This window comes from Haemorhous mexicanus, chromosome Z (assembly GCF_027477595.1).
Source record: "Haemorhous mexicanus isolate bHaeMex1 chromosome Z, bHaeMex1.pri, whole genome shotgun sequence".
NCBI classification, from domain to species: domain Eukaryota; kingdom Metazoa; phylum Chordata; class Aves; order Passeriformes; family Fringillidae; genus Haemorhous; species Haemorhous mexicanus.
In genome coordinates this window covers 80,275,235-80,302,232 of record NC_082381.1, presented here as the reverse complement: position 1 = coordinate 80,302,232, position 26,998 = coordinate 80,275,235, and the positions used below count along the sequence as shown (strand labels likewise).

At 52.8% G+C, this 26,998-nt stretch overlaps 2 protein-coding genes and 1 long non-coding RNA gene across 10 annotated transcripts in view; all 3 read left to right on the top strand.

Moving 5' to 3' along the window:
* RUSC2 (RUN and SH3 domain containing 2) overlaps positions 1-2,254 on the top strand; it is a 57,622-nt gene extending 55,368 nt beyond the window's left edge. For 5 of the 6 annotated variants that reach the window (XM_059836893.1, XM_059836895.1, XM_059836890.1 and 2 more), the window contains 2 exons: positions 176-349; positions 661-2,254. In XM_059836893.1, coding sequence (XP_059692876.1) covers positions 176-349; positions 661-844 — 358 coding nt within the window. In that variant the 3' untranslated portion in view covers positions 845-2,254. The remainder of the gene's footprint in view (positions 1-175; positions 350-660) is intronic. The other variant, XM_059836892.1, reaches the window with a different exon arrangement.
* Positions 2,255-8,442: 6,188 nt separating this feature from the next.
* On the top strand, positions 8,443-25,816 carry LOC132341548 (uncharacterized). Of its 3 annotated transcripts, XM_059873199.1 has the most exons (11): positions 8,443-8,658; positions 19,845-20,030; positions 20,586-20,837; positions 22,331-22,573; positions 23,141-23,431; positions 23,817-23,914; positions 24,336-24,531; positions 24,664-24,775; positions 24,892-25,126; positions 25,359-25,398; positions 25,679-25,816. In XM_059873199.1, exons 1-11 carry the CDS (start codon positions 8,556-8,558, stop codon positions 25,780-25,782), a joined length of 1,860 nt encoding a protein of 619 aa, XP_059729182.1. In that variant the 5' UTR covers positions 8,443-8,555; the 3' UTR covers positions 25,783-25,816. The 3 variants fall into 3 exon arrangements, with proteins under 3 accessions (XP_059729182.1, XP_059729183.1, XP_059729184.1); XM_059873200.1 differs by lacking the exon at positions 22,331-22,573; XM_059873201.1 differs by lacking the exons at positions 19,845-20,030; positions 20,586-20,837; positions 22,331-22,573 and having other exon boundaries at positions 8,444-8,658.
* Positions 25,814-26,707, top strand: LOC132341551 (uncharacterized). Its single transcript, XR_009490263.1, has 2 exons — positions 25,814-25,862; positions 26,355-26,707. It is a non-coding gene; the product is annotated as an uncharacterized LOC132341551 (long non-coding RNA).
* Positions 26,708-26,998: the final 291 nt, after the last annotated feature.

Below are 26,998 nucleotides of genomic sequence, written 5' to 3'. Positions count from 1 at the left end.
CCAGACTGTGGTGTTACATTGGAGCCCTCCCTGTCTGGAGAACCAGGGCACTGCCTAGCAGTGCACTTAGTGCATGAAGCCAAACCTCTAAGGCGTGACCTTGCAGTGAGAGCACCTGCTCAGTTTCCCTGGGTGCACTTTCCTGCCACTGACTGCTTCTGTCTCCTCCTTCTAGGTTGCCCTCCGGCTGGCTGAGCTTGGACAAGTCCGTCTTCCAGCTGGTGGCCCAGACAGTTGGGGGTAGCATGTGGCGTGAAGCAGCCCCCGCGCCAGACCCTCCCCATCCAGAACCACCTGAGGCACCTGCTGTGGCACAACCAGTCCGGGGGATGTCTCCTCACCCTGCCTGGTGAGTGACACCAAGTGGACAATCCTGCAGGTGCTGGAATGTGTTAGGTTGAGGGTGGCCCGACTCTACTGTTGCAGTTTGCCTGGCCCCCTTTATAGTCATGGACCAGAGGATGGTTTGGGGCAGTGATGCAGCTTGTGCATCAATCCACCATAGCTCTGCAATCTGCAGGTGATGGGGAGCTGGGGGGGCAGCTGGGAGCCTGGCTGTGGAGGGAAGCAGGGGGTATTTTCCTCTCCCCCTGGGCCTGTGGTAGTCCCTGGGTGGGGTGGGTGTCCTGAGGTGAGCTAACCCTGCTTTCCTTCTGCCAGCAGTGAGGTGAAAGCTCTTTGCCATCACATTGCCACTGAGGCAGGACAACTGAGCTTCAACAAAGGGGATATTCTGCAGGTCATCTCCAAGGTGGATGGTGACTGGCTGCAGTGCAGCCTTGGCTCCGAGAAGGGACTGGTGCCCATCATGTACGTCACCCACCCTGAGGACGAGGACTATTGACACGTTTAGGAGGCCAAGCACAGTTCCCTGGGCTGCTGAGGCTCCTCTGGGGTAGTCTACCCTGCCAGAGGAACAAACACAGCTTCTTGCTAGTTTCTTACCTTTCCTGCCATTACAGAATACAGTAACCGTAGGTGGTTCCTTCTTGCTCCTCCTTGTGCAGCTGCCAAAGGCCAACTTAGCCCCCTGGGGTCTTCTGCAAGCTGCACCTCGTATTGCCAGGCATCGCCATGCATGCAGCCACACCAGGGACCGCCTGACTCCCCCCTCCACCCCTCACTGTCTGCAGCACCCACAGGCCATGGACTTGTACATTACAGGAACCCAGGCAGTCCCTGCCAGGGCAGCGCTGCCCCGCTGTTGGATGCTGGAGATGCAGGATGCTGGCCGTCCCCTGCCTGGGGGTGGCAGTGCAGTCTGCAGCATCCATCATCCCTGGCATCCTCAGCTGAAGGGGTGGGAGCACCCTGCATTGGCAGGGTCCCTGTGAGGCTGGGCTGATGGGTTGTGTTTATTGGGGCACTGCAAAGTAGGCTCCCTCACACTGGAGCATCCCTGTCCTAGTGTGCTGTAGTGGTTCCTGGTGGGTTGTACCGGCAGTGCCACACTGCAGTGCTGGGGCTGTGCATAGCCACAGCCAGGGGAGCGGGATGGGGTATGTGTGGGAGTGTGGAGCAAAGGGGTGTGAGGGGTTGTGAGGAAGGCACGGGGTTGTTCAGTGTTATGTAGGTCCAGGATGGGTAGTGCCACCCTCTGCAGAGATGGGTGCTTTGGGGGGAGGCCATGTGCCCTCCACACTGAGCAGGGAACCGGTGCCTGGGAAGCCCTGGGATGCTCAGTGGAGGGCGCTGGAGGGGAGGGAATGAGGGCAGGGTCCCTGACTGGGCTAGGGATTTGGGGGCAGTGCTCTCAGCAAGTAGATTGGTGTTGCTCCTAGAGGGAGCTGGGGAGCCTGGGGAGGGAGGGGTGGTGCTCCCTTTGGCACAGGGTTTCTGGTCTTGCTGAGCAGTGCCGTGGGGTGGGGGGGATAAGTGTTGTGCACAAACACAAGGGGATACTGGAGGTCCTGGGGTCCTTGGTAGAGGCAATGCCAGTCAACCCCTTCCTTGCCATGTTCATGCCGCCTGCTGTAGTGGGGATCTTCACCTGCCTGTCAGGTGGGGAACAGTGTTAATGAAAGGCCATGCCAGTATTTGGTGCCATGGCCGGCTTGACGCTGTTCACAGCATCGTGCCTGGGCTGGCTTCACCATGGCAAGGGGCCCTGGTCTTGCTAGGTTACCTCCTGCTTGTACATCGCTTAGCGGATGTTGCACCATATTTAATTTGTATCTCCCTGTTAGAATGAGGTGTCTCGCCTTTATTTATTTCTTTATTTATGATGCATATTAATAAAAAAGGTGCTGATTGAGCTCCCTGCTACCCAGACTTATCATTTCAGCACATCCCTGTGAAGGGTCTGTGGGTTACCTGTGCTGGGACACTACACTGCAGGCTTCCTCCTGCATTCACCACAGCCTACACCAGACCTTCAGGAGGACATAGGTTGCCCCCAGCAGTCAGACCTGTCAGTTCAGGCCTGAGGGATGGGGGCGTGGGCACTACAGATGAAGTCTTGGGAAGGCAGTGCTGTTTGGGTTTCCTTTTGGATTGCTTGCAGCCAGCCAAGCAGGTTTTGGACAGGAGATCACACCATCTTAGCCTGGAATCTGCTTCTCCTGGGTCATTGGAAGGTGAAGGTGAAGGTGAAGGAGGGGTTGTGAACTGAGACCCATAGTCTGGGACAACTTGGCCATGAGTTTCAGTGGCTGTGGGTCACTCACAAGTAAGGACTTCAAAGATTCTAAACTTGGACCCAAAACAAACATTGGGCCTCCAAGTCCACTATGACCTCCAAGAACCACTTCTCTTTAATCCTCAGCAGCTCAAAAGGAGAAGGGAAGAACTCTGCTTGTGACTCCAGGCTTTGCTGCTAGAGCACCATTTGGAGTTTGTTACATCCATGTGGACAAATGATGTGCAGTGCATCAAAACTGCTGAAAAAAATCCACAACTGAAGCGGCATAAACCCCTGTTCTGGCTGAGAACAGCACAGCGCAGGCAGGGCCAGTACATGAGCTGCTTTGATGAAGCTCTCAGAGGGGGCAATGGTCAGGGCTGTTTACAAGTTCCATGGAGCCAGGCTGCTCTCCCTGCATGCACTGGCTGTCCCAAAGGAGGAAGGGGCGATGTGCTGGCAAATAGCCCCCCAGGGTGCTGAGTCAGCCTGGGGCAGGAAAGGGGACTTCCAGCTGCCTGCATTGTGGGCACTGACACTGAGCACTCCCTGGGTGCTTGCTGCTGGGGTAGCCGTGGATGCAGGGGAGGCACAGAGGGGTGGTTATGGTATCAGAGGCTGGATTTGGGATTGCTGCTATGGAACTTGCAGCTGCTGAGGTCTTCTTTAGGGTCATCTGGCTCAAGTCAAGAAGATCCAGGTTGGTGGCTATCAACCTATGGCAACAAGGAACTGGCCACGGGGCACAAAGCCCATGAATCCTGCAAGGCTGAAAGTACACAGCAATGTGTATGGGACATTGGGACAGTATGGGACAGCACTGGAGCTGTGATCGGGTGGCCCTGCTGGTGGCCTGGTCCAGGAGGGTCACCTGTAGGATCCTGATGGGGACGTGGGCCTCTGAGCTCTGTCAGGGTCATGCTAAGTGAGAAGAAGAGACACTGGATGTCCCTAGATACCATCAAGGGGGCTCCTGCTCTCTGGGGACACTGCTAATCCAGGCCCCTCATATGTCTTGAGGTGCAGAGCCAGGCCAGGGCAGCTCTGGACCAGCACCAAGATGCAGTCAGTCCTGCCAGCCTCATGACACCTGAGCAGCAGCAATGTCCTCGTCTCCTTCTCCTTGCAGGTATCACTGAGCTGCTGCTCAGCAAAGTTGCTCCTGGCTTCCTTTCAGATATCGAAGCAGGTCTTAGCAAAGTGCTGGGCTCTCCCAGGGTGAACCCTGGGAGCAGAGATTCATCATGTGGGAAACAAAAAGAAGCCCAGTTTCATGGTACAGGAATCTGCTCTGCATGCTACAGAAGATGACCCACATGACTGTAGGGACCCAGTGCTGGCAGGAGTAAAGTCGTGGGGTGACAGCAGGGCTGGGGCAGATTTAGGGAGTCCAGATGAGAGTCCAGATGTGCTTGAAAATCTGAGGGATATGTGCCAGCTGGGGTGCGGCGTGACCTGCTGGTGTCAACTGCTAGGAGTTCCTGACAGGTCCCCTTGGACCTTCTCTGCCCAGGTCATCAGAACCTGGCTCATCCTCAGGTCAAAGGCTCTGACCATGGACACTAGGTATCAGTGCTGAAGGAACTCTGGAATGCATGTGTCCAATGGAAAGGCCTGATACGTACTGGAAGAGAGAAGGAAATGCCTTTCCTCCCTATGTCCTTCCTGGCAGCCAGATCCCATGCTCAGACTGTAAGTGTGCAGCATGCAGTGACATACACAATTAATAAAATCAAATAGAATCAAAGAATGGTTTGGGTTCAAAGGGACATTAAAGATCATCTAGTTCCACCCCTGCTACTGTGGACAGGAATGCCACTCACCAGACCAAGTTTCTCTAAGGCCCATCCAGTCCAGCCCCATCCTTGAACATTTGAAATCCCACAAGTTTCCAGTCAGGAGCTGCACCATGATGGACAGGGGCTGCCAGGCTGGGGATGGGCATGCAGGTGACTCTGTCATATTTGTGGCCCCAAGTTTGGGGTCATAATACTAAGCACAAGCTCTGATACTAAGTACAGCCCGGTACTGGCTCATGATACTAAGTACTGCCCTGAGAGCTGTGTGCGAGCTCAAAACAGCTGAACATGCAGCTTTTGGGTCAGCCCAGCTGCAGCCTAGCCTAGGGACAGGCCAGCTCCTCTGTCCCAGCCCGAAGTCCCAGGAGCCACTTCCCAGCTCCCTGGTCAGTGCGACCGGACTTGCGGCAGCAGGCCAGGAGGGCTGAGGCCTTGTCCAGCCGGAGAAGGACAGTGCTGTTTTTGTGACCCCATCCTGGAGCTTGGCACTGAAATTGGCTCCTGCTGCACTGACTCCCTCCCCTGAGCCCTTCTCTGACTCCCTCAGTGCCTCCAGCTGTACGCCGAAACCCACAAGGCCTCCTCTGAGTGAACCGCAGTGGCGCCATTGTCCGTGAGCGGCCTTCACGGCCCAGGGCTCCTTCCCCTGGCTGGGACACTCGTGGGGTGAGGGCCAGTCTGGTGCCAGCAGCTGCGTGTGTTCTGTGTCAGGGGAGGGCTGGCAAGCTAGATGCCACTCTTGGAGAGCGTCATGCAGGGGAGGGTCATGTGTGGGTGCAAGCACTGACTTCCAGCTGCAGGCCAAGACCTTTCAACACTGGTTTCTTCTCTGTAGTGACCAGTGACAGGACCTGAGGGAATGGCTGCAGTTGTGTCAGGGGAGATTTAGGTTGGGTATTAGGAAAAGGTTCTTCACCCAGCGGGTGGTTGGGCACTGGAACAGTCTCCCCAGAGAAGTGAGCACACCACCCAGCCTGACAGAGCTCAAGAAGTTTGGACAGTGCTCTCAAGCACATGGTGTGACTCCTGCAGAAGTCCTGTGCACAGCAAAAATTTGGACCCGATAATTCATGTGGGTCCTTTCCAGCTCAGCTCATTCTGTGATTCTGTGATTCTCCAACATATGGTCCCAGTCCATACCCAGTGATGGGGCCCCCGCTTCATAGGAGAGATGCAGACCTCTTTGCACCATGAATCACCTTTGGGATCAGAAATCCCAAATGAAAGAACAGAGCAGGGTATAGTGCTACTGCTGTTGGTCTTCAAGCAGTCTTATAGCTGGTTTGCAACACCATGCAGGGGCAAGCAAAGTGTCAAGCAAAAAGCAGTCAAAGCTTTCCACATGCACCACAAGACTGAGAGGAAGATGGGGAACTGAGCTCTGTGCAGGAAATACAGGCCAAACATGTTCCCAGGAAAGGGCTGCCTGCTGGTGACAGCCACAACATGCTTTGTTTCCATGATATTTCATAATCACCAAAGATCAAAAGCCCAGGCATATCTTAATCAGCATCAAAAAGGGGAATTATGTGAAAATGAGGAAACAGATAAAGCAGCACGGTCACAGTGTTCAGCAATCCTGCAAAGAGTTAAGGCAGCCTTTCAAAGCTCCTGGTATCAAAAGGTAGAGATGAAGCAGCAGGAATAACAACCAGGGCCAGAGGTTATTCAAAACAGAAAGGGTCCATCAAAGAGAAGAAGTCATGTCTAGAGGACAAAAACAGTATCAGAGAGATAAGATATAAATTCTCAATAAGGCAAACAAAAAAGTGAGCAAAGAATAGCCTGTAGAAGCAGCCAGCAGTCCTTTTTGCGAACACTTCAAGAACTCCAGATCTGCTACAGTCTCTGTAGGGTAGACAGGAGAGAGTGTCTTCGCAGCAGAGTGACGTCCCTGGGGTGACACAATTGCTGCAAAAATGGCTCCAGTGCCAGAGCCCTCCAAGGTTTGTAGTGAAATGGGGCACACTCCTGGCAGCATACCTGGATCATGGCATTGCAGCATTCCTGGACCTCGGCATTGCAGCAGGACACAGCTCCTTGCCTACACCTGCTGAGATCCAGCCTGCCCATCCTTCCAGCTGAGCCAGACCTGCTGGATGCAGCTGTCTGTGTGGTTTTCAGTTTGCCTGGTGTGACCAGAAGACGTTGGACCCTCCGAAGAAAGCAGAACTGATTTGCAACACCCCTCCATCCTCCCTGCCAGAGCCTGGGTTACACTCAAGGCTGAATTTTTGTGGTGTGGAGCTTGGGGGAGTGGGAAGAATTAGATAGTTTCCTGACAAATTGCTTTGTCCATCGCTTTTGAGGTTTCATGCAGGGCCATGAAGGATTTTCAGAGATGCCAGATACTGGTAACATAGGAGTTGAGAGACATTGTTCTGTTGGGAATGTTGCAGGGTGGGACCAGGGATGTGATTTTTTTTTAGACTTTTTTAATTTATGGAATTCTACTCCTTTTGCAAAGGTCTTCCAAACTGAAGAACCTGTTCCTTCTAACACTGTTTGCTTTTGCAGCTCTTTAACTTTTTTCTTGAAAGGCCCAGAAACACAAAGGGGCAGGGAGAGGTGACCTCTGAGTTGCAGCTGTAGCTGAAGGCAGAGCACCAGTTGCTTCCCTCCACTCCCCAAAACTCCCAGATACATGGGACAGATCACACCTACCTCCCAGGTACCTCCCAGGCTGTGCCCTGCTCCCACACCAGAGTCTTGTCTGTGCACTTGCAGCCCCATGACACCTTTTCCAAGGCAGATATGTTTGAGTACAGTGAACTCCCTACGGGTGAGCTTCATATTTGAGCAAAGGAAATAAAAAGGCAGGCTCCTGGAGGTGGGGACTCCTGGCCCTGCCAGCGCTGTTGCAGGAAGAGGTGAAACATGGACAAGGGAGACTGGTTTTCTGAGCCTTGGAGGGAATGTGGCTGGGCAGTCTCCTGCTCTGTTCCTGAGAGATAAAGGACTGCAGGAGTATCTGCCCACAGGCAGCTCCTATATTGGAAGAAAAAGAAGAAAACAAGAATTCTACCATGATTTGCTTAGGGTTAGTTTTTGTCATGGCTAGTGGGAATATATTTGGAGAGGGCCACCCTGCACTGGCCTGCTCAGTGTTGCTGAATAAAGGTGTTGCAGGGTGTGCAAATCAGCAGAAAGCAGAGCCTGACCCCAGGTGTGTGAACACCAGTCCTTGCTGAGGAGCACAACAGAGGAGAACCATCACAGGGGAATGCAGCCTGGCTGTGAAGCCTCAGAGAAGACTTGAGGACTTGTTTTTCCAATAGTTCTGTGTTTCACTTGGGATGCAGGCCAGGCACATCCAGCAGGGTGGCTGGGGAAACACAAATTCATCAGCTTCTGCCCTGGGCCTCCTCTGATGGTTGGGTCTGCTGTGGCCAGTGCCATCAGCCTCCAGCTGCACAGACAGCCTCACCAGCAGTCTCTTTTCTGCCCCACTGCCTGTGCTGGCCTCCTACCCCTTCATGGTTATTCCTGCTACCACCAAGCTTTCACAACACAATGTGCCATAGCAGTTGAGCTTGAGGCCTCCAGGGCTCATGTCCACTTCTGCCAAAACATCATTTCTCAGGCCAATCCTGAGCACCCAGACACTCCTGCCAAAACCTTGCCCATCTGTGGCACACACTGCAATGTAATTAAGGTCATCTGTGCCCTTCAGAAGTCCCTTTTGTCACACTCCTTATCACAGCAGTAAAAAGGTGAGGATTTTCCTGGTGTAGTCACTGCTTGAATATCTGGGTGAGTATGGAAGACACATCTTCCTGCTAAAGCCCAGCCACAAACCAGAACACCTCACAAGTCCTTCTAAAATCTGTGCTGGGAAAGGAGGCAACCCAGCTGCCGTTAATAGCTGGTCCTGACAGAAGACCTAAAAACTATGATTTTGGACAAGGAATTAGAGACAGCAAGAAAGCAAAACAGTCATGGAGCTGAAAGAGAAAGAAGGCAGTGCTGACACTGGCGGAGTTTCCCTCTCCAGTGAGGAAGCTTCTTGCACCATATGTGACTTCTCTGCGTGCCTGTTTCCTTTCCGTGCTCGCACCACTCACAATCAGATGAGTGTGTAGTGAGGCAGCCAGGGCAGCTGAGACATCAGTCCTGCCCTGGGAGCATAGGCAAACATGGCCCTGCAATGGATGTGTCTCCTGCTCCTTACACCTCTGCTGGCAGCACAAAATCGTTATAAGCTCTATCCCAACAACTATGGAAAACCCAAGGGAAGAGGTAAGCAGTGCTCTCTCCTCTACCCCCATGTGCTCCTTTTGCAGAGCCCCTGTGCAGCCTTATGGCGTGCAGGATAGAGCAGCTGTATCAGGGAAGTCTGACTGATGTCCACACTGGGGCCCAAGTCCACCAGCTGGGTTGTGGCTAGGCAGAGCTCTGCTGAGGATGGAGGGCAGCAAAGCCTGGGCTGCTGGGAAAGCCTCTGCAGAGTCTGTAGTGTGTCTCCATGGAGCTGGAAATACAAGGTGTCCATCTGTCCTGGCACAGTGTCAGCGTGCCATGTCCTCACCACAGATGGAGATGGGTGCTGGTGCCCAACCAAGATCTGGGGAGCCATGAGCTGAGGCCGTGGGTGTCCAGGAAAATCTGGGGACAGGACTTATCATATTCTGGGATTGCTCTTTAATGCACTTCCTTGATGCTGGAAGGATCAGGGCACCCCCAGGGTTCTGCTGGGCTCTTCCTTCCCTGGCTGCACACTTTGATGCCAGCAGAGTCAGTGGGAATTTGCAGGCTTACATGTTGTCTGTCCTCCCAGGTGGCTGCACTGTCTGGCAGTTGAGCTGTGGATGCAGGAACTGTGACCTTGCATTGTCTTGTATCGTTCTTGAAGTATTTGTCTAAACTAATTTTCTTGGAGCTAGGTGATAAAAATCATTAAACTTGGAGCTAGGTGATAAAAATCATTAAACTAGCATCTAATCCTGTCATCCTGGTCTGCTGTGGTGTTGTATCTGGGTGGATGCAGGCTAGAGAAAACAGCAGATCTAGTGGCTGTGACAGAGTACAGGGAATGGGATCAGAAACTTTAATTGCTGATGTGAAGTGACATCAGGGTCTGTACTGTGTGAGAGGTGTCACGGGAGCCTGTTTCCAGGGAAAATGTGTGTGGTTGCAGAGAGTGTAAGCACAGCACACTGTCACGCAGAAAACAAGGGCTAAAACTGCAACAGAAGACATTCTCCTGCCCAGAGTGCCTTCCCATTGCTCAGATCCCTGCTGAAGCTGTTCTCCCAGGCCAGCATGTGCAACCATGGCTTTCCTGTTTGGTGCACACTAAGACCAGGATCGGTCTGTGTTATGTACAGTGGCATGCAACAGGTTCCTGCGGACTCTTTTCACACTTTGCAGATCTCAGCCACCCAGCCATCCCCAGAGGAGTCTGGCACTGCCCGTGACACAGATGATATTGCTGAGTTTGCACCTTGGTGCTTGTGAAAAGAGGAACCAAGACAGAAACATATGCTGGCCACACCCAACAGTGTGAGCAGCCCTGCGTGCATCCTCAGCATGTGGGCTCATCCCATCCTGGCACCTCTGCTGAGCTCCAACTTGATGCATCAGGGTCCTTCTCTTGCAGAGGGACAGGACAAGGAAAATGGCCCGAGTGAGGCAGGAGGGTCTCTCCCATCCCTGCCAGGGTGCAATGGGCTGACAGCGGCAGTGGGCCAGGGTAAAGCTGTTGGACAGAGAGAGGGAACAATAGGGCAGGATCCCTGAGCACATCCCCTGGCAGATACAGGGTACAACCCATTGTGCAGAGTGCCACAGAGAGCAGTGCAGCGAGCAGCAGTGCAGCCACAGGCACAGGATGTGGATTGCACGTGCGGTTGGCCCTGCTGCTCAGCTTGCCCCACTGTGCACTGAACAGGGTGCATTGTGTCATTGTCTTTTTGTCTTGCTGTGCTACTCTCACAGGCATTTCCTCCCTGAAATGCCATACCTGTACAAAACTCTCCTCCCTTTACAGCCCCAGTGCACATGGAAGGTGGGTGGGGAAGTTTCTAGGGCACGTTTTCTGTGCAAAGGATCTGGCATACAAGCTGACTCAGACCCCTTTTTCATCAGCCTTGCTTGACACTGTGCAGTGATCTAGTGGCAGCTGACAAGAGGTTCTAACAAGGAGCACAGCTGCAATGACCAGGGCGTGGGAGGATGGTAGCTGAAACTAAGCCATAGCCAATCTGAAAGGGTTTGTGTCAGCCGAATTCCAAACTGTACCTAGAGTACATCCTCTGGGGAACATGAGTGCTAAGAAGTACTGCAGAGGAGTGCCTGGGTCTTGGCACCCTAGGGGTGGTGAACTGTGTGCTCCACCATGCTTCCACTTCCCATCACCAGGGCACAGATTAAGGAAACACGAATTTTGCCTCCTGTCCTTAGACACATGTCAGATGTCCTTTAGCATTTGGTGGACCAGTACAGGTTAAAGCACCACCATTTCCCAGCACTTCTCACAATGCCTTGTTCAGCCCTTGTTCAGTGACTTGCTTTGCCACCCCCTTTCCCTGCCACGACTCCCAAGCAGAGCATCCCCAGGGTCTCTCTGCGCCATCACTCTTGAAGACCTGCTCAGCAGCTTTGGTTGCTAGTCAGGAGCACAGAGAGGCTCTAAGACCCGTGTTTGTGTTCGCAGTGCCTTGCAGTACAACTTTCCACTGGTGGAAAGAGTGATTGCTTTTCTTAGCTCCTCTCAGCAAGCACATGGCATCAAACACAGCAAGACTGCAGTGTGCTTTGCTGCCACCTCTCTCAGCTGCTGAGCTGCCCTGCCAAAAGGGTTGAACTTTGCCTACTGCTTCTTAGATTTCACCTTGTCCTTTCTTCTTTGTGTGTGAGATAATAAAGTGTAAGAAAGAACACCTTCTGCTGTTAAGCAAAGGGCTGAACCCAGGAGCCTGACCTGAATGATCAGCATAGCTGTTTCTCCTTTCTCCTGACCCTCCCCTTCTGGCCCATGCTGGGCCTTTGTTTAGCCTGCCAGGCTCAGAACTCCTTGCAGTAGGGACAGGCAGTCCAGACATTTCTGGAAAAGGCTTTCTAGATTCATGAGTAATAAACAGTATCAGAGAGGAGAGTATTCATTTAATAGCATCAACTAGGAAAAAAACCCAAAACAGTAAATATCTGCCTTTCGAGGCAAATAGACCAACCTTTTGTTACCACTCCTGTCTCAGGCATTCAGTATTTCCCATTTCACAGTGAGCACACATTGCACATTACAAAAGGTACCTATTTGGTCACATCTACTCCATATTTTCCTTGCTGAAATTTCACTTGACTCAGCCTCCTTCCTCTAGCTGGGGCAGAGAGACTTGTGGGCGTCTCTCTGCGTACCACTTTGCAGGGTAAAAAACAGTCTGAGAACTGTTCCATTACTCTCCCAATTGCTGTTAATCCCTACAAGGTTGGAAGCTGAGAGGTTTTTTCCCCTTTCTGTCTGAGCAGTCTCCTTTCTCCTTTAGTGTTCCAGCCCCACAAATACATCCAACTGCATTGCACTAGTGGGGAGTTCCATCTCTCCAGTGGAGATCCCTTGACAGCTTCCCATGGACACCTCCAAAGCGCACAAAAACTCACCCTGGGTTAAAGCACAGGCTTCTTTGCTCCAAGGTGCCCTTTTCCTACAGCAATTTCTATGGAATGACTTGGAAAGGGGTGTAAGGAGCGTGAGGACAGAGGTGTCCCTCCCAGCCTGTGCATCCCGACTGCATCCAGCAGCCATGGATTGGTTTCTCCCGATTAGCCTCAAGTGATAATCACATGCCTGGCAGGCTTGGAGAGGTGTGGCCGAGCTGGATTGTAATCTCAACAATGTTCTTGAGACGAAAGCAGGCATGGACTGAAAGTGCCTTCTCTTCCCCAATCTGCAGGGAAGCAGAGCTTTCTAGGCTTTATCCTCAATCATCAGAAATGCCACAAGGAGAGACTGAGCAGCTGTAGATGCCTGGATGCAGATGATGTCCGTGCTGTGACAGGGGGTTCTGCAGCAGTAGGAATGTGGGCAGGAGGCAAGCCCTGGAGGGGCTGTGGTGTTTGGGCACTGCTGGCAGGCTGCTCTGTGTGCACAAGGTAGATAGGCTTTGGCAGTCCCTCAGGCTGCCCTGTTGGTATACACTGCCCCTCTGCAAGGCAAGCAAGCTTTTTTTTGCCATACTCATCCCTCTGTCAGACACTGTTAACTCCCAGGATAATTTCTCTAGCTGGTGCATTCCCCTGTAGTGGTACTCTCCAGTCACTGGATTCTTTGAGTATGGGAATGAGCTGTGGGCTCTGCCTGCCTTTTCTGATCTCTCCCACCCAGCCCTTGGGCTCTGCTCAGCATGGTCTGTGCCCATCTTGGACGTGGGTGCTGTATCAGCCTCTGTCTGCCCCTGAGCACAACAGGGGCACATCTGGCAGGGCAAAGGGCACAGGGGAGCCTGGGAGGAATTTAAAAAGTGGGGCCAAATGATCACCTCCCTTCCCAAATTCAGAGAGATGCTGTAAGACCCATGTTTTGTTCTCAGTGGCTTACAGTGCAACTCTCCAATGCAACTGGAAAAACAGTGGTTTTCTCTGTGGAAACTGTGGCTGCTTTTCTTAGCTCCCCTTAGCAAGCACATGGCATCAAACACAGCCCATCCTTTCCTTCCCAAGCTCTCTCACACAGAGAGCTTGGGAAGGAAAGGATGAGTCACAGAGGACAGGAATCACTCTGGTGCTTGCAAGGGGCCCTGTGGGCAGAGAAGAAGCAAGGAGGGAGCACAAGGGTTTGCTTGCAGGACTGCTCTCCTCTGTAGTCTTTGTGTCCAAAGGGCAAACACAATGTTGGCACATGTGTGGGTAGCAGTGAGGTGAGGTTGTCAGTGCCCCTACCTTCCCTGCAAGTGTCCTCGGAGGGAGAATGTTTGGGCAGGCACATGACATTCACACACTCAATAACTCAAGCACACCACAGCTTGCAGGCATGAAAGACACAGGAGGATCTTATGTATAGGGTTCCAGCCAGGGTTTATTAAGGTCCATCACTGAAAGAGTCCAGGAACAGAAGACAATGGACAATGGAGGGTCCAGGGTATAAATGTGCAAGAGAGGGGTAGGATCAAAGCATCTGGGCCAATCAACTGAGAACATAGGTGTGGTAAAAAGGGCAGCAGCCAATGGGGAGTGCCAGGGTGGACAGGCAGAGTTACATTAACCAATGGGGACAAAGGGACTGAGGAATATGCTAGAAAAAGATCATATGGGGTAAAAGGGGTAGCGACGGCCAACAGGCCAACAGGGAATACCGAACTGGAGGAAATTAGCATAGTGCTACAGAGCACCGTGGGGGAAGCCTTCTGTCTCCCCCTAACCGATGGGGGATGCCTCCAGGGCATTGCCACTGCCCTTTTCCCATTGGGCTCACGGGCCTTCACAACTCCTCCTTCTTGTTTAATTAAAAAGGCTTCTCCCATGGACCTCTGCAGACACTTAATAAAACATAGGAACCTAACTAGCCAAACAACAATCATAATTAAAACAGTCCCTTGACTAAGGACTCACAGGAAACCCATCCTGTGTGTCCCCCTCTTTCAAAGAATTCAGTAAGTTCATCAGTGCTTTTCTCAGTCTTGATGTTTTCTGTGAGCTCTTCCAGCCTCTGGATGCTTGGATCAACCTTGAATGTGAGGATATGTTAAAACTGCACACCCTGGCAAAGTCTTGACAGCCGTGTCCATGGGCCAGCAGTAGAAAATCTGTGGCTGCTCAGCCATGTTCACAGTAGATTTTCTACGTTGTCCATGGGCAGACACAAACTGTCTTGTTAGAGGGTCGTTGCCAGGGCGACCCAGATGTTTTGGGCTGACTGCGGGACAATCCACGTGGTCACCGGTGGTAGGGTGAGAAACATCCAGAGTGTGGTGGTGACTAGTTGGTAACTCATGGTCATGTCCTAGGAAAGAGGAGTTCTTCCTGTGAGTTTTAAAAGGAAACTTGTAACTGGGGAAATATGTAACCTTGTAACTTCTATTGTCTTCTTCCCACAACACTCCACCCTTTTTTCTGTTTTTATGTTAGAGGGATGTGAGGGAAGTGAAACTAATTTAGCAACTTAGAGGATAGCATAAAATAGAAATATTATGAAAGAAAAGGAAGTTAAAAAGTAACAAGATCTTAAGATGGGACATAACTTATCCCACATGGAAAATCCAGTAGGCAGTCTCATGGTCTAGGTGAGGCAGAGCTGATTTCAGAAGTTGGGTCTGTGCAGCGTGTGGTTCTTTTCTTTCTTCTCTTTCTCCTTCTCCAGTCTGTATGTGTCTGGTCTGTATCTTCTTTTTCTGATCTTCAGGAGTTCTTCTGGGTTCTGTGTCTGGTGGCTCTTGATACAGCTTGATGTTTTTGCCAGTGTCTTGGTTTGAAAAGACAGGTGGCTGCTAAGGAAGGCAGGAGCCTCTCCTGAAATGGAAAATGTAAACCCCCTCCTTCCAAATTGTTATAATTTTGAAATTAAGGGGCTCTCAGGCAAAGTTATGGGAGCCGGAGTAGAAGTTCTTTATTAGGGAAGAAAATTTTTAAAAATAAAATAAACAATGCAGTAACAAAAAACAACACTGTCAGAGTCAGAATACGACCTGACACCCTGTGGGTCAGGGTGTTGGTAGCAGTCCCATTAAACGGTGGCTGCAGTTCTCCTGGAGTGACAGATGTGGGTCTGTTGAAGCAGTGATCCTGTAGAAAGGGTGTAGTCTTCCTCTGAAGATCCAGTGGTGGTATAGGTGGGCCTGGTCTTCCTCTGGGAATCCTGTGGGAAAGGGCTGCTCCTCTGAGAATCCAGTGGAAAATGCTGCCTGTGTTCTTCCAAATCCCTGCTTATACCCAGATAGGAATGCTTGGCTACTCCCTCTGGGCAGAGAGTCTCACAATAGGATGATGTAATTTTATCAGTCAGGCAGTGACATGCAGTGGCCCATTAACAGGAGATATCTCCCCAGAGGGAGGATTGGTTGTGGAAGAGATAAAGAAAACTGCCCAGTTAACAGAAGATAACTGCTCCACAGATGGGTATAGAATACACACACCCATTTCACACCTAAAACAGCTGGGGATCCACTTTGGGCCTGATCCTGGGGACACACAGGCATACTCTCTCCTCCCAAGTTATTAATGGGAAAGTGCCCATTATCCATTTGGTTTTGGGGTCCTTGATTAGCACAGGTGGCTTCTCTATGAGCTCTGGTATTATTTGAGAAGTGCCTGACAATGTGGGGATTTGGCTCTGCAAATTAATTATTAAGAAAATTGATAACATAAAGAGCCTCGCACAGTCTTTCAATGCTTGATAAGGTTTCAGCCTCCCCCATGCTGCTGATCAATGACCCGCTTGATGGTATGGTGGGCCCTCTCTACAATGGATTGTCCTGTCAGGGAGTGGAGTATGCCAGTGGTGTGCTTCACCCCTCACTGGCTAAAAACTGCTGGAATATGTGGGAAGCGTAAGCAGGACCGTTGTCAGTTTTTATTTTCCAATAAAAATAAAAACTGACAACTGACCATTGTCAGTTTTTATTTTCCAAAGTGGAAAACGCAAGGAGGAGGTGTTTGATGACATCTTTTAGCTTCTCTCCTGCATGAGCCGAGGTGAACACAGCCCCACACAATGTGTCAATGGACACATGAATGTACTTGAGTGTCCCAAAGGGAGCATAGTGGGTGAATCAGTCTGCCACAACGGCAGACTTTCAAGGCTGTGAGGGTTAACTCTGGCTTCCATAAGAAGGCAGGTTAAAGTCTTGGAAACTATGGCACAAGCCATCAATTGCCCTGGCTTGATCTTGTGAAATTTTAAACATTTGGATAAGGGCTGGAACATTCTGATGAAAAAATTGATGGCTCAGCTTTGCTTGGTTGAATATATCAGGCAAAGTAGCTTGTACGGCCATGGCCAGAGCATCAGCCCTCTGATTACCTTCGGCAATCAGTCCTGGGAGGTTGGTGTGTGATCTCACATGCATAATATGGTATGGTTGCTCTTGATGGGAGAGTAGGTAAACCAGTTTCAAGTGCAATTTGTGTAAATTTGGGTTGAAGACCTCCTCTAACAATGAATGTTCATCTCTCTCAGCTACCTCATCAACACAGGCCGAATCTGTGACCAGTTTTAGAGGCTGCTTGAACTTCTCAAAGGCCCTGACAACAGCTGCTAATTCTGTAATCTGTGGGGATCCCTGAACAATTCAGACATCAGACTTCCCCTCCTAACTGTCTGGGCTCTTCCAAGTCATAACTGACTTGTGGGATCTGCCTGAGCCATCAGTAAAAATTCTCAGTACCTTCAGAGGAGTTCTACTTTTTAATGATTTTGAAACCAGATTAAAGGTCGAAATAAAAAGTTTGTGTTTTGGGAAATGAGTTGAAATTTGACCTGGGTAGCTGTCAAGAGTGAACTGGGGGTTCTCGTTTGTCTGGAGCAAAGTATCCAGATCTTTTAATGTCAATAGTAGGTATATGCATGTGAAATCACAACCCATCAAGGTCCTGAGGTGTGCTCTGGCCTTTGTGATGAGCCGAGCCATCAGATCTTGGGGTGTTGTAACGGTTTTAATTGGTGGGTGGGATTGGAACACCCACTCCATAATTAAAAGTTGATCCTTCAAAGTGGGGTCTCATTGAAGAATTAATCCATGGTATTTGGCTGACTTTCCCAAAACTGCAAAACAAAAAGGCAGGCTAGGGTCTGTGTGGTGGGCCTGTCTCATTGTAAATGCTTTCAATTTTGTTGGTCAATACCTTTTGGATTGCTGCCTTGGCCTCTGGAGTGATAATGCGCCATCAGTTGAGGTCCTCACAGCTTTGCAGAAGGTTGAAAACAATTGCAAGGTCCTCTGTCATGATCCCCAGCAGTGAATGGACCCATCTGATGCTCCACAGAACTGGTGAAGATCCCTCAGGGTTTTGGGTCATATTTGATGGTGAGCTGCTGGGGTACGATGGTCTGTTCACCAATTCAGAGTCCAAGGCAGGTCCACAGGCAGGTGTGCTGAATCTTTTCTGTTGCAATTTCAAATCCTGCCTCCTTGATGACATGGATGGACTTTTTGAGCACAATGTCTAAATATGTGTCCGTCTGGGTACAAATCAGAATGTCGTCCATGTAGGGGAGGACAATGGTGTCTGGAAACTTTGTTCTGATAGGTGAGAGAATGTGGGTGACAAACCACTGGCAGAACGATGGAGAGTTCTTTATGCCTTGGGGGAGTACTCTCCAGTGGTATCTTTTCAGGGGGCTTGCCTGTTCAAGGATGGGATTAAAAAGGCAAACGACAGGGCATCTCTTGGATGGAGTGGGATGTAAAAAAAAAGCAGTCTTTCATGTCAATGACTGCCAGCCTCCAATCCCTGGGAAGCGTGTAGGGTGAGGGAGGGCCGGGCTTCAGGGGACCCATATCTTCAATGACCTCATTGATCTTTCTGAGGTCATGCAGGAGCCACCTGTCCTTACTGGAGTTTTTGATAACAAAGACAGGGGTGTTCCAAGGGCAGTTGGTTGGTACGACGTGGCCCTTGGAAAACTCCTGCATGAGGGACTCGAATGCTTTCAGCTTTTCAGTTGGGAGGGGCCACTGGTCCACCCACACCAGTTTGTCTTCCAGGTGAGTGGTGGAGTGGCATGCTCCACAGCAGCCCCAACTAGAAATCCTGTGGTGTTGAAGGGGTCTCTCGCCTTGCCCCCCATTGAGATAATAGGTCCCAGTCAAAAAAGGCAATGGGAACCCATACCATGAACGGTTCTCCTGTGGCCACCCCACCATCAGGTCCCTCAATTAGGATGGTCCCTTTGCTCCTCATTGAGGTGGAAGCTCCTCCAATCCCAGAGATCACCCTATTCACAGGTACCAATTTTCAGTCCAGTAGACACTGGGAGCAGACAATGATGGTGACATCAACTCCAGTGTCCACCATCCCTGAAAGGTTGATCACCTCTCCCTTATTTAATAGCTTTGAGTGCTGTGAGAGGTCTCACAACTACCAGGAGGTGTGGTACAGTTATAAAAGGATAAATAGTGAGTCTCCCTCGCACTGAAGTCAAGAGTACGGCCATGTGGGAGAGGCCAGCCAAGCTCGTGAGCATTCACAACCCACTCAGCTCCTAAGGCTACCTCCACTGCAGAGTTTCCATCCCCTCAAACTGCTTCTTGCTTCAGGCCAAGCCTCACATGACGCTTTTCAAACAACTTTGTTCACATTTCTGTGGTACCTCTAGGATCAAAGAATACCCATCAGTGAATAATCATCCTAGAGGCACATTTTAGGGCCCTGAAATGCAAATTAAAACATAGGAAATGCTTTCATGAGTAGCGCTCACCTGACTGAAATACTTGATGCTCAATTTGCCAGTCTGGGGCTCTTTTGTTCCCCACTTATTTGTCAGGGGTTTCATTCTGTCTGAGGGGGTGCAGCTGTTGTGGTCCATTACTGCATGAGGTCTGCAGAGCACTCCTGATTTCCTGGGGAGTCCTGATGCCACTTTGGTGTTGTAGGAAGCAGTGCAAACTCTCCGTGCCTGCCTGACTGCACCCTGGTAACATTGGACAAAGTTTGGACAGCTACAGCTAAATTTGTATGGTGGAGGAACACTCTCAGAGAGTTACAGTTGTTCTGTGAAAAGTGGGGTCTGGTCAGAGGGTAGAGACCCAAATGCAGATGCATGCAGAGAGGCAGCAGCACGCCTGTCTAGAATTTAATGAAAACAAATATGAAGATTTACTTCAATCAATTGCCCAGTCTACATGGTGCAAAACACAACCAAACGTGCAGCTGGTGAAACACCTACATGCTCTAAGCCCCTTCAGCCCACTCAGATGAGGGGGTGTCACTTGTCTTGGGTGAGGATGGCAGGGATATGGGATGGGAGGTAGCTGCTCCTAGGAGCCAGCTGATAATTGTGAGAGGGATAGAGCAGAGGAAATAACAAGTGTAATATCCAGACCAAAAGCAAAGTGGCAACTTGAGTGGGATTTTGCTGCAAACAAGTGTGCCTGTGGGTGTGAGTAGATTGTGTCCAGCAGAATGAAAGGAATGACTGAATGAATGAATGCAATGAATGATGAGTGGTGCCAGCAGAGTCTGGTGCACTCCCACAGCCCGTGTATTTGTGGGAGAGAGCAGCATGCCCAAGGCTGCTGGACCCCTCTGGCTGGGGTGTCTCCACAGCAGCAGGTGGGCAGGATAACCCTGGGGATAACCCTCCTGCACTGCTCCAGAGGGTGTGGGGAGGGATAAAGTATCTGGGGGATGGGGCTCATCCTGGGAGGTGCCATCTCTGCCACCCCTCTGAAGAGAGAGGCACTGGCACCCCTCTGGATGAAACTCCCTCATCCTCATGGATGCTGCTGCAGGCCAGTGACCCTCAGGCTCTGCCTCCTGGCCTTTGCACACAGGAAAATGTAAAATTCCCTTCAAGTGGGACCCCAAACTACAGTTTAACCCAAGGAAGAACACCGGCTATGCCTTGAACGAAGTGGTGCAGCTCAGCTGTGCTGGGAGGTTTGCACCATCTGTCCCACAGATTCAATGCATTTCAAGAGGGGCCCAGATCCTGTGGAATGAGACTCCCACCTGCAAGGGTAAGCACAGCCACTTGTTCCCCTGCTGGCCCATGGATAAGGGACCTGGGAGGCAACTCCTGCAGCTGCAGGGGTTGGAGCAGAGGGGAATGAAAGGAGCCCGATGATGCAGGGCTGGCTGAGACCTTGGCACTGGGACAGGAGGGTGTATGGGATAGACCTGGGGGAGGAGCAATGCATCAATGAGGGGATGGAGATGCAGAGCTGTCCCTGGCAGAGACAGAGCTGTGCTCAGTGGGGGCATGGAAGTACATGGCAGTGCTCCAGAGAGATGCACAGGGAGAGATAGGATGGGAATCTCCCTGCTTTGGGATGTGGGAGGTGGATAGGAGTGTCCACAGGGGTGGATATGGGCAGGTTCATGGATGAGTGATCCTTCACAATTTCCATGCATCAGGAAAGCCCCTTCCCAAAAAGGCTTGCCCTCTGGTCACATCCCAGCAGATGGATGTGTCGCCTTCCCTCTCCCTCCATTGCCTAGAGGGGTTGCTGGGGATTTCTCTCCCACCACTTCATCTTCTCATCATCTCCAGCCCATCTAACACCAACTTTCAGCTCTGACAGAAGGGTGCAAAAGGCCCCTGTGGGACTCCAGACTCCAGCTAGCACCAGACCAAGAGAACTATGAGAAGAATCAGAAAGTGATGCTGAGCTGCCCTGAAGGTTTCCAGCCACCCTTCACTGAAATCCAATGTCAGATTCAATTCCAGTCTGATGTTTATGGGACACATGGGTACAAAGAATTTTGGCTTCGAAGAGATTCCAGAGGTGCCTGGATCCCCATTCAGTCCAGTGTGGTGTGCATCGGTAAGGGAGGGATCTGGAGAAGGATAATCCTTTGCAGGGGGAGATCCTGGGAACATCTCTGAGGGGGGACAGCATGGGAAGGTCAGGGTTTTCCCTGACCACAGCACTGTGAGGATGGAGGCTGTGGAAGCAGCTCCTGCTTCCAGGCCAGGAGGAAATGTCTCCTGTTGTGCTTGCTCTTCCATGGCACCAAAGGATGGCTGCAGCCACACAGCTCAGAGGGTTGGAGGCAGGCAGGATCCCTCTGGTGCTCCCTGTGAGCTGTGATGTAGCCCAGCTGGGGACACACCCTCCTGGCTTCCCTCTGTTCTCCCCAGGATGTCCTGATGTTTGACTGAACAGGAGCACTTGTGCCACTGGAGAAATTCACCCAATGGCAGACATTCAGTTTCCTAATGCCCCATGACTCAAAACTACTGCTGCTCCCCTTTGAGAGGGCTGTAGTGACCACCTGCAGTTTCTTCCATTCCATCCAGCCAGGCTGGGGTGGCAGGGGGACAAAGCTGCTGGTTGTGGTGCTCAGCTGGGCATCTCTGGTCTTCTGCCATCAGGGCTGTTTGAGAGCAAAGCCTCAGCACAAGGGGCTTGTCACAGCAATTCCCTTTGTGCCAAAGTTGGTCTGGACCTTGTGAGATCCCACATGTGCCCCTTTGGGAGAAGGCAGGTTGTATTTTAAACCCCTTCAGACCTCACAAACCTTCTTGTAGAGGCTTGAACCGGCAAGGGCTCCTTCCAGAAGCCAGCATCCTTCTCTGTAGGAATCATTGCCACAAAGCCTCCCCCTGCAGCATTGGACAAACTGCTGGGACCAGCTGCTCAGCTACTGCCCACTGAGCCTGAAGGATGGTGAATTTGGTGAGGACGTGATGAGAAGAAGGAAGGGTTGTGTCACGAGAAAGGGGAAGGGGCATTGTTAAAGCAGGAGATGTGGAGGCAGAAGGCACTGCTCAGCCCCTGTCCCCCTGCCCAGCAGTGTGGGGCAGGAGGAGAGCAGCCAAGGCACAGAGTGAGTGAGAACAGGGAGCTCCCAAGTGTAACAGGGGCCTGGCTGATCCCTGTGGCAGGGATGAGCCATGGTTGAAGGGCCCTGCATGCCAGCAGGAGTGGTGGTGCCATGGCCCAGCAAGTGCCACCTGGGCTGGGCTGGGTGACAGGCCTGGATGAGAGGCTGGAGGGAGTCCCCTGGTGCAGGGGTGATTGTGCTGGGAATGTCCCTGCTCTGGGCTTTGGAGGAGGGAATATGGTGCCCATGGACACAAGTGGGAATGGGGCAGGTTCATGGATGAGTGATCCTTCACAATTTCCATGCATCAGGAAAGCCCCTTCCCAACAAGGCTTGCCCTCTGGTCACATCCCAGCAGATGGATGTCACCTTCCCTCTCCCTTCATTGCCTAGAGGGGTTGCTGGGGATTTGTCTCTCACCACTCACCCATACCCACTTCATCATCTCATCATCTCCAGCCCATCTAACACCAACTTTCAACTCTGACAGAAGGGTGCAAAAGGCCCCTATGGGACTCCAGACTCCAGCTAGCACCAGACCAAGAGAACTATGAGAAGAATCAGAAAGTGATGCTGAGCTGCCCTGAAGGTTTCCAGCCACCCTTCACTGAAATCCAATGTCAGATTCAATTCCAGTCTGATGTTTATGGGACATATGGGTACAAAGAATTTTGGCTTGGAAGAGATTCCAGAGGTGCCTGGATCCCCATTCAGTCCAATGTGGTGTGCATCGGTAAGGGAGGGATCAGGAGCAGGGTAATCCTTTGCAAGGGGAAATCTTTGAGGGGGGAAAGCATGGGAAGGTCAGGGTTTTCCCTGACCACAGCACTGTGAGGATGGAGGCTGTGGAAGCAGCTCCTGCTTCCAGGCCAGGAGGAAATGTCTCCTGTTGTGCTTGCTCTTCCATGGCACCAAAGGATGGCTGCAGCCACACAGCTCAGAGGGTTGGAGGCAGGCAGGATCCCTCTGGTGCTCCCTGTGAGCTGTGATGTAGCCCAGCTGGGGACACACCCTCCTGGCTTCCCTCTGTTCTCCCCAGGATGTCCTGATGTTTGACTGAACAGGAGCACTTATGCCACTGGAGAAATTCACCCAATGGCTGACATTCAGTTTCCTAACGCCCCATGACTCAAAACTACTGCTGCTCCCCTTTGAGAGGGCTGTAGTGACCACCTTCAGTCTCTCCTTTCCCACCCACTATGTTGGGTTATGAGATGTCAAAGCTGTCTGACAGCAGCATCCTTGCATGGCTGGGAGTGGAAGGGAATCAAGTGACCTTCTGGTAAACTTTCCTTTACAGAAGTTCTCCAGGTTGACCCTGAGACCTTTGAGATTTCCAGCACCAGCATCAAACTGAAATGGACCTGCAGGTTCCCCAATGCCTGCCAGGGCATGAGGGCCATGTGCCGGCTGGGAGCACCTCCCTCCCCTCCCTGTGAGGCTGAGGAGGTGAATGTAGAGCAGATGTTACATGGCCAGGAGGCAACATTCACCTGCTCCCCTTTGCAGCCCTTCACTGAGTACAATGTCACCATTGACATGCCTCCCAACACAACCCTGTTCTCATGGTTCTTCACAACAAAGGAAACAGGTAAGTGCACAGAAATATCAGAGACAAGGAACAGTCCAGAGCTGTGTCACAGGGAGGACAGATGTTCCCCTCCCCTGTCAGCTCAGTCTGACCATTTGCTCCATGCAGGGATGTGCCTGGGATCAGAGCTGCTTGGGTCCTGTGGAGAGCCCTCTGGGGAAGGGCTGGGAGAGCCCTGAGCAGGGCACAGCCCCTTCTCATTGTCCCACTCCACCCCACACTGTTGTGCTTCCCACTGCTGCAGCACACACAGCCTTGGCAGGGGACAAACCCTTCGCAGGGCGTCCCTTTGCAGCCTGTCCCTTGGCCAGGAGCTGCTGCAGCTTCCTGCGGCCTCAGCCCCTGCCCATGGCCCTGTGTGTGACCCCACGGTCTGTGCTTGCAGTGCCAGACAAACCGGAGCAGCTGTGGCTGGATCCCAACAGGGGCTCTCTCAGGTGGAGCGCGCTGCCCTCCTGCAACGGGGAGATCATTGGATACCAGGTACCCAGGGACCAGGGCAGACCCTCACCTCCCAGCCTGGAACTCTGTGCAGGCACACTGGGAACTGTGGGCAAGGGACAGCCATGACGAAATGCAAGAACTGTCTTCGGGCTCAGTGCATGTATCTACAGCCCTTCAAACGAGCAGCCTCCCTCCTCCCTTCTCAGAGGCCCAGCCCTTTGCTCACAGACGTTGCTGCTCACACATCATTAGTGTCGGCTCCGAATTCCTCCTCTCCTCTCCTCTGTTTTGAGCTCCCTGCGTAGGGCTGAGACGCCTGCCTGTTCCTCTCCGGAGCCTTGCCCAGGCACAGGGGGCAGGCACAGGGAAGGGCAGGCCGGCAGGGACGTTGCCAGCTGCGGGCACCTTCCCAGCGGCCAGCCGGGAGCTGCTGCGTCCCAGCTGCGTCTCCTGTCCGCAGCTGAGCATCACAGCCAGGAACGCAGGGGACAGCGGCGTGCTGGAGATCGAGCGGCTGCGCCTCAGTGGCTCCGTCACCGAGCACCGGCTGCCGGAGCACAGCCCTGGCAGCAGCTACGCCGTGATGATCCAGGGGCTGACGGCTGCTGGAGCCGGGGCTGCGCTGATGAGGGAGTTTCACAGCAACAGCAGCTCCGGTGAGCTTTGCTGGGGGGCCGGGCCGGGAGCCCGGGCACAGGCGAGCCCTGCTCGGCGGCCTGCGCTGCCCGAGGCCGTCTCTGCTACTCGCCCGGCCCTGCCGATGCTCATTCCCCGCTGTTCCCTTGCAGACACCCCGCACCCCCAGACCATCAGCTGCCGCAGTGCCCGCGACATCGCCCCCTCGCAAGGGACGGCCGTGCTCCCCCTGCTCCCCATGGCCCGTGGCTCTGAGGCCGCCAGGTGAGCGCAGCCCCGCGGCTCTGCAGCCCCGCCGTGGCTCTCCGCACGCCGGCGCTGCCTGCAGACGCCTCCCTTCCGTGGCCCCGTGCCCTATGCCACTGCCTTTGGGCCCGCAGGGAGCACCAGCTGATCGTGGCCGCGACGCACAACGCCTCGCTGATCGAGAGCATCTGCTCGGGGCAGGCACGGCTCTCCAACGCCAGCGTGTACCTGGCCGCTGTCCTCAACCTCAGCGCCCCCACGGACTTCGTGCTGGGCGACGGGAGCCGCGGGCAGGGCCTGCACAACGCTGCCCTCAGCCCGGGCCGCGACTACACGGCCCTTCTGCGCCTCGTCCGCCTCGGCCCGCAGGTACCATCGGGGGGCTCCTGCTCTCTGCGGCTGCTGCCGGCCGGGGCTGGGCCCTCGCTGCCTCTGGGCTGCCTCTGAGGCCACGCTCCTGTCCCATGCCCCGGCACCGTGGTGTCCCTGGGCTCCCGGGCCACAACCGGCTCACTCGCTGGCCCTGCACAGGGACCCTTCCCTCCAGCTAGGCCAGTGCTGCAGGAGTGGGCTAAGCTCTCCCTCCTGTCTCCTCCAACAGGCAGAGAAGTTCACCTGTGTCTGCTACAGCTTCTCTCTTGGTAAGTGCCACCTTGCTTCTGGTGCCCAAGCCTCTCTCCTGCCTGTTCCCTTTTGCCAGCCTGGCAGCTTCACTGGAAACGAGCCGGCCTAACACAAGAGCAGTTGGGTCTCACGTGGAACAGAGCAAGATCCCCACACATGAGGTGATCCTCTCTCCCAGAAGAAACCTCAGCTAGGACACAGGCTTACACACTTCTGCATTCCCTTTGCCATTCTTGGGGCCATTGCCAGCAGGAGGCCGGGCTGTGGCACTCATCCCTGCATCTGTGTTTGTTGCAGGGCAGACTGTGAGCCAGTGGCATTGGATTGTGATAGGACTGGTTGTGCTGTTGGCAGACCGTCTTGTGGTTGCAGTTATCCTGTGGCTTGTGCACTCCAGGTGAGTAGGGAGGGGACAGGTTCAGCAGGTATGAAGGGGACAGGAAGTACTTGCCCAACAAAACTCAGGAGGATAATTAAAAAGGTAGGAAAATGCAGTTCTGCAGACAACCATCACAGAGGTGACTATCAGGCTATGGGGCAGGTGGCATGAGAACAGCAATCTCCCAGCAGAAGCGGAGTTTCAGGAGAAGCAGTAGTTTGTACTCTGCACTGATACATCTCCTGATTTGCCGTAGCTGGGGATGGTCAGGATGGCTCTGCCCTCTGAGCCTCACATGGAGGCAGAGCCTGGTCCCAGGCAATGCTCCCTGCCTGCAGGAGGGACAGGGTGAGCAAAGACATCATGCCGAAGGCTGAGCTCTTTGAGTGACCCATGTCTGTGCCATCCCTCCTAGGGATCTGCAGGGAGGGTTCTCAGGAGGGTCAGGCTGAGGGGCTGCTGCTCTCACCTCAGCACGGACAGCACCTCTGAGGTCCTGTGGTTGGGCACAGCTGGGATGGAAGGATTGGGCTGTGGCAGGCACTGCCATGTGCTCCAGCCTGTCTCTGACACTGGTGCCCTTTTTCTCCCCAGGGAAAGGTGGCTAGGCTGGAGATCAGGGACTTCAGCCTCAGCCAGGACCATGGAGACATCCAGAGAAGTGGAGAGGATGGGAAGGATAACCCCAGGATAACCCCAGCCCAGTGCTGATGGCTGCCATGCTCTCCTGTGACTGTGACCAGCATAGGGCTCCCATGAAATTCATCCAATTCAGCAGGGCAAGAGGAAAACAGAAGGCCCTGGAGGGCTGAGCTTTTTCATTCCTCAGCCCCTTCACCTCCCACGGTTTGCGTACTGCTTTTGTAAGGCCTTTGCTTGGCCAGGCTGGACTGCTTTGTGACTCTGCCTGTTCTGTCTGGACAAGAAATAAAGGCTTATGGATTGGAGGGGCTCCGTGCTGCCCTCATTGCCGCTGTAGGATGGTATTCCCCTGCAGGGAGTTGACTGTGCCTTGTTGAGGGGAGCCATGAGCAGGGCTGCTGTGATCCTGCATTTGCCTAGTGCTGCCTGACAGCTTTTCTGACCTACTGAGCTGAGCTGGACAGCTCTAATGTGAGTTGGGAGCAGATGTGTGGTGGGAATCCATCAGGGGTGATGGCCCTCCCCACACATTTTGGGCAAGTGTGTATTCTGTGCCCATGCTGTGGTATCTCTGTGCTTTTAGCTCCCTTGTTGCC

Coding starts and splice junctions, on each gene's coding strand:
- LOC132341548 (XM_059873199.1), top strand. CDS start 8,556: ATGGCCCTGCAATGGATGTGTCTCCTGCTCCTTACACCTCTGCTGGCA. Junction 23,915..24,335: donor GGGAGATCATTGGATACCAG/GTACCCAGGGAC, acceptor TCCTGTCCGCAG/CTGAGCATCACAGCCAGGAA. Junction 25,127..25,358: donor TCGTCCGCCTCGGCCCGCAG/GTACCATCGGGG, acceptor CTCCTCCAACAG/GCAGAGAAGTTCACCTGTGT.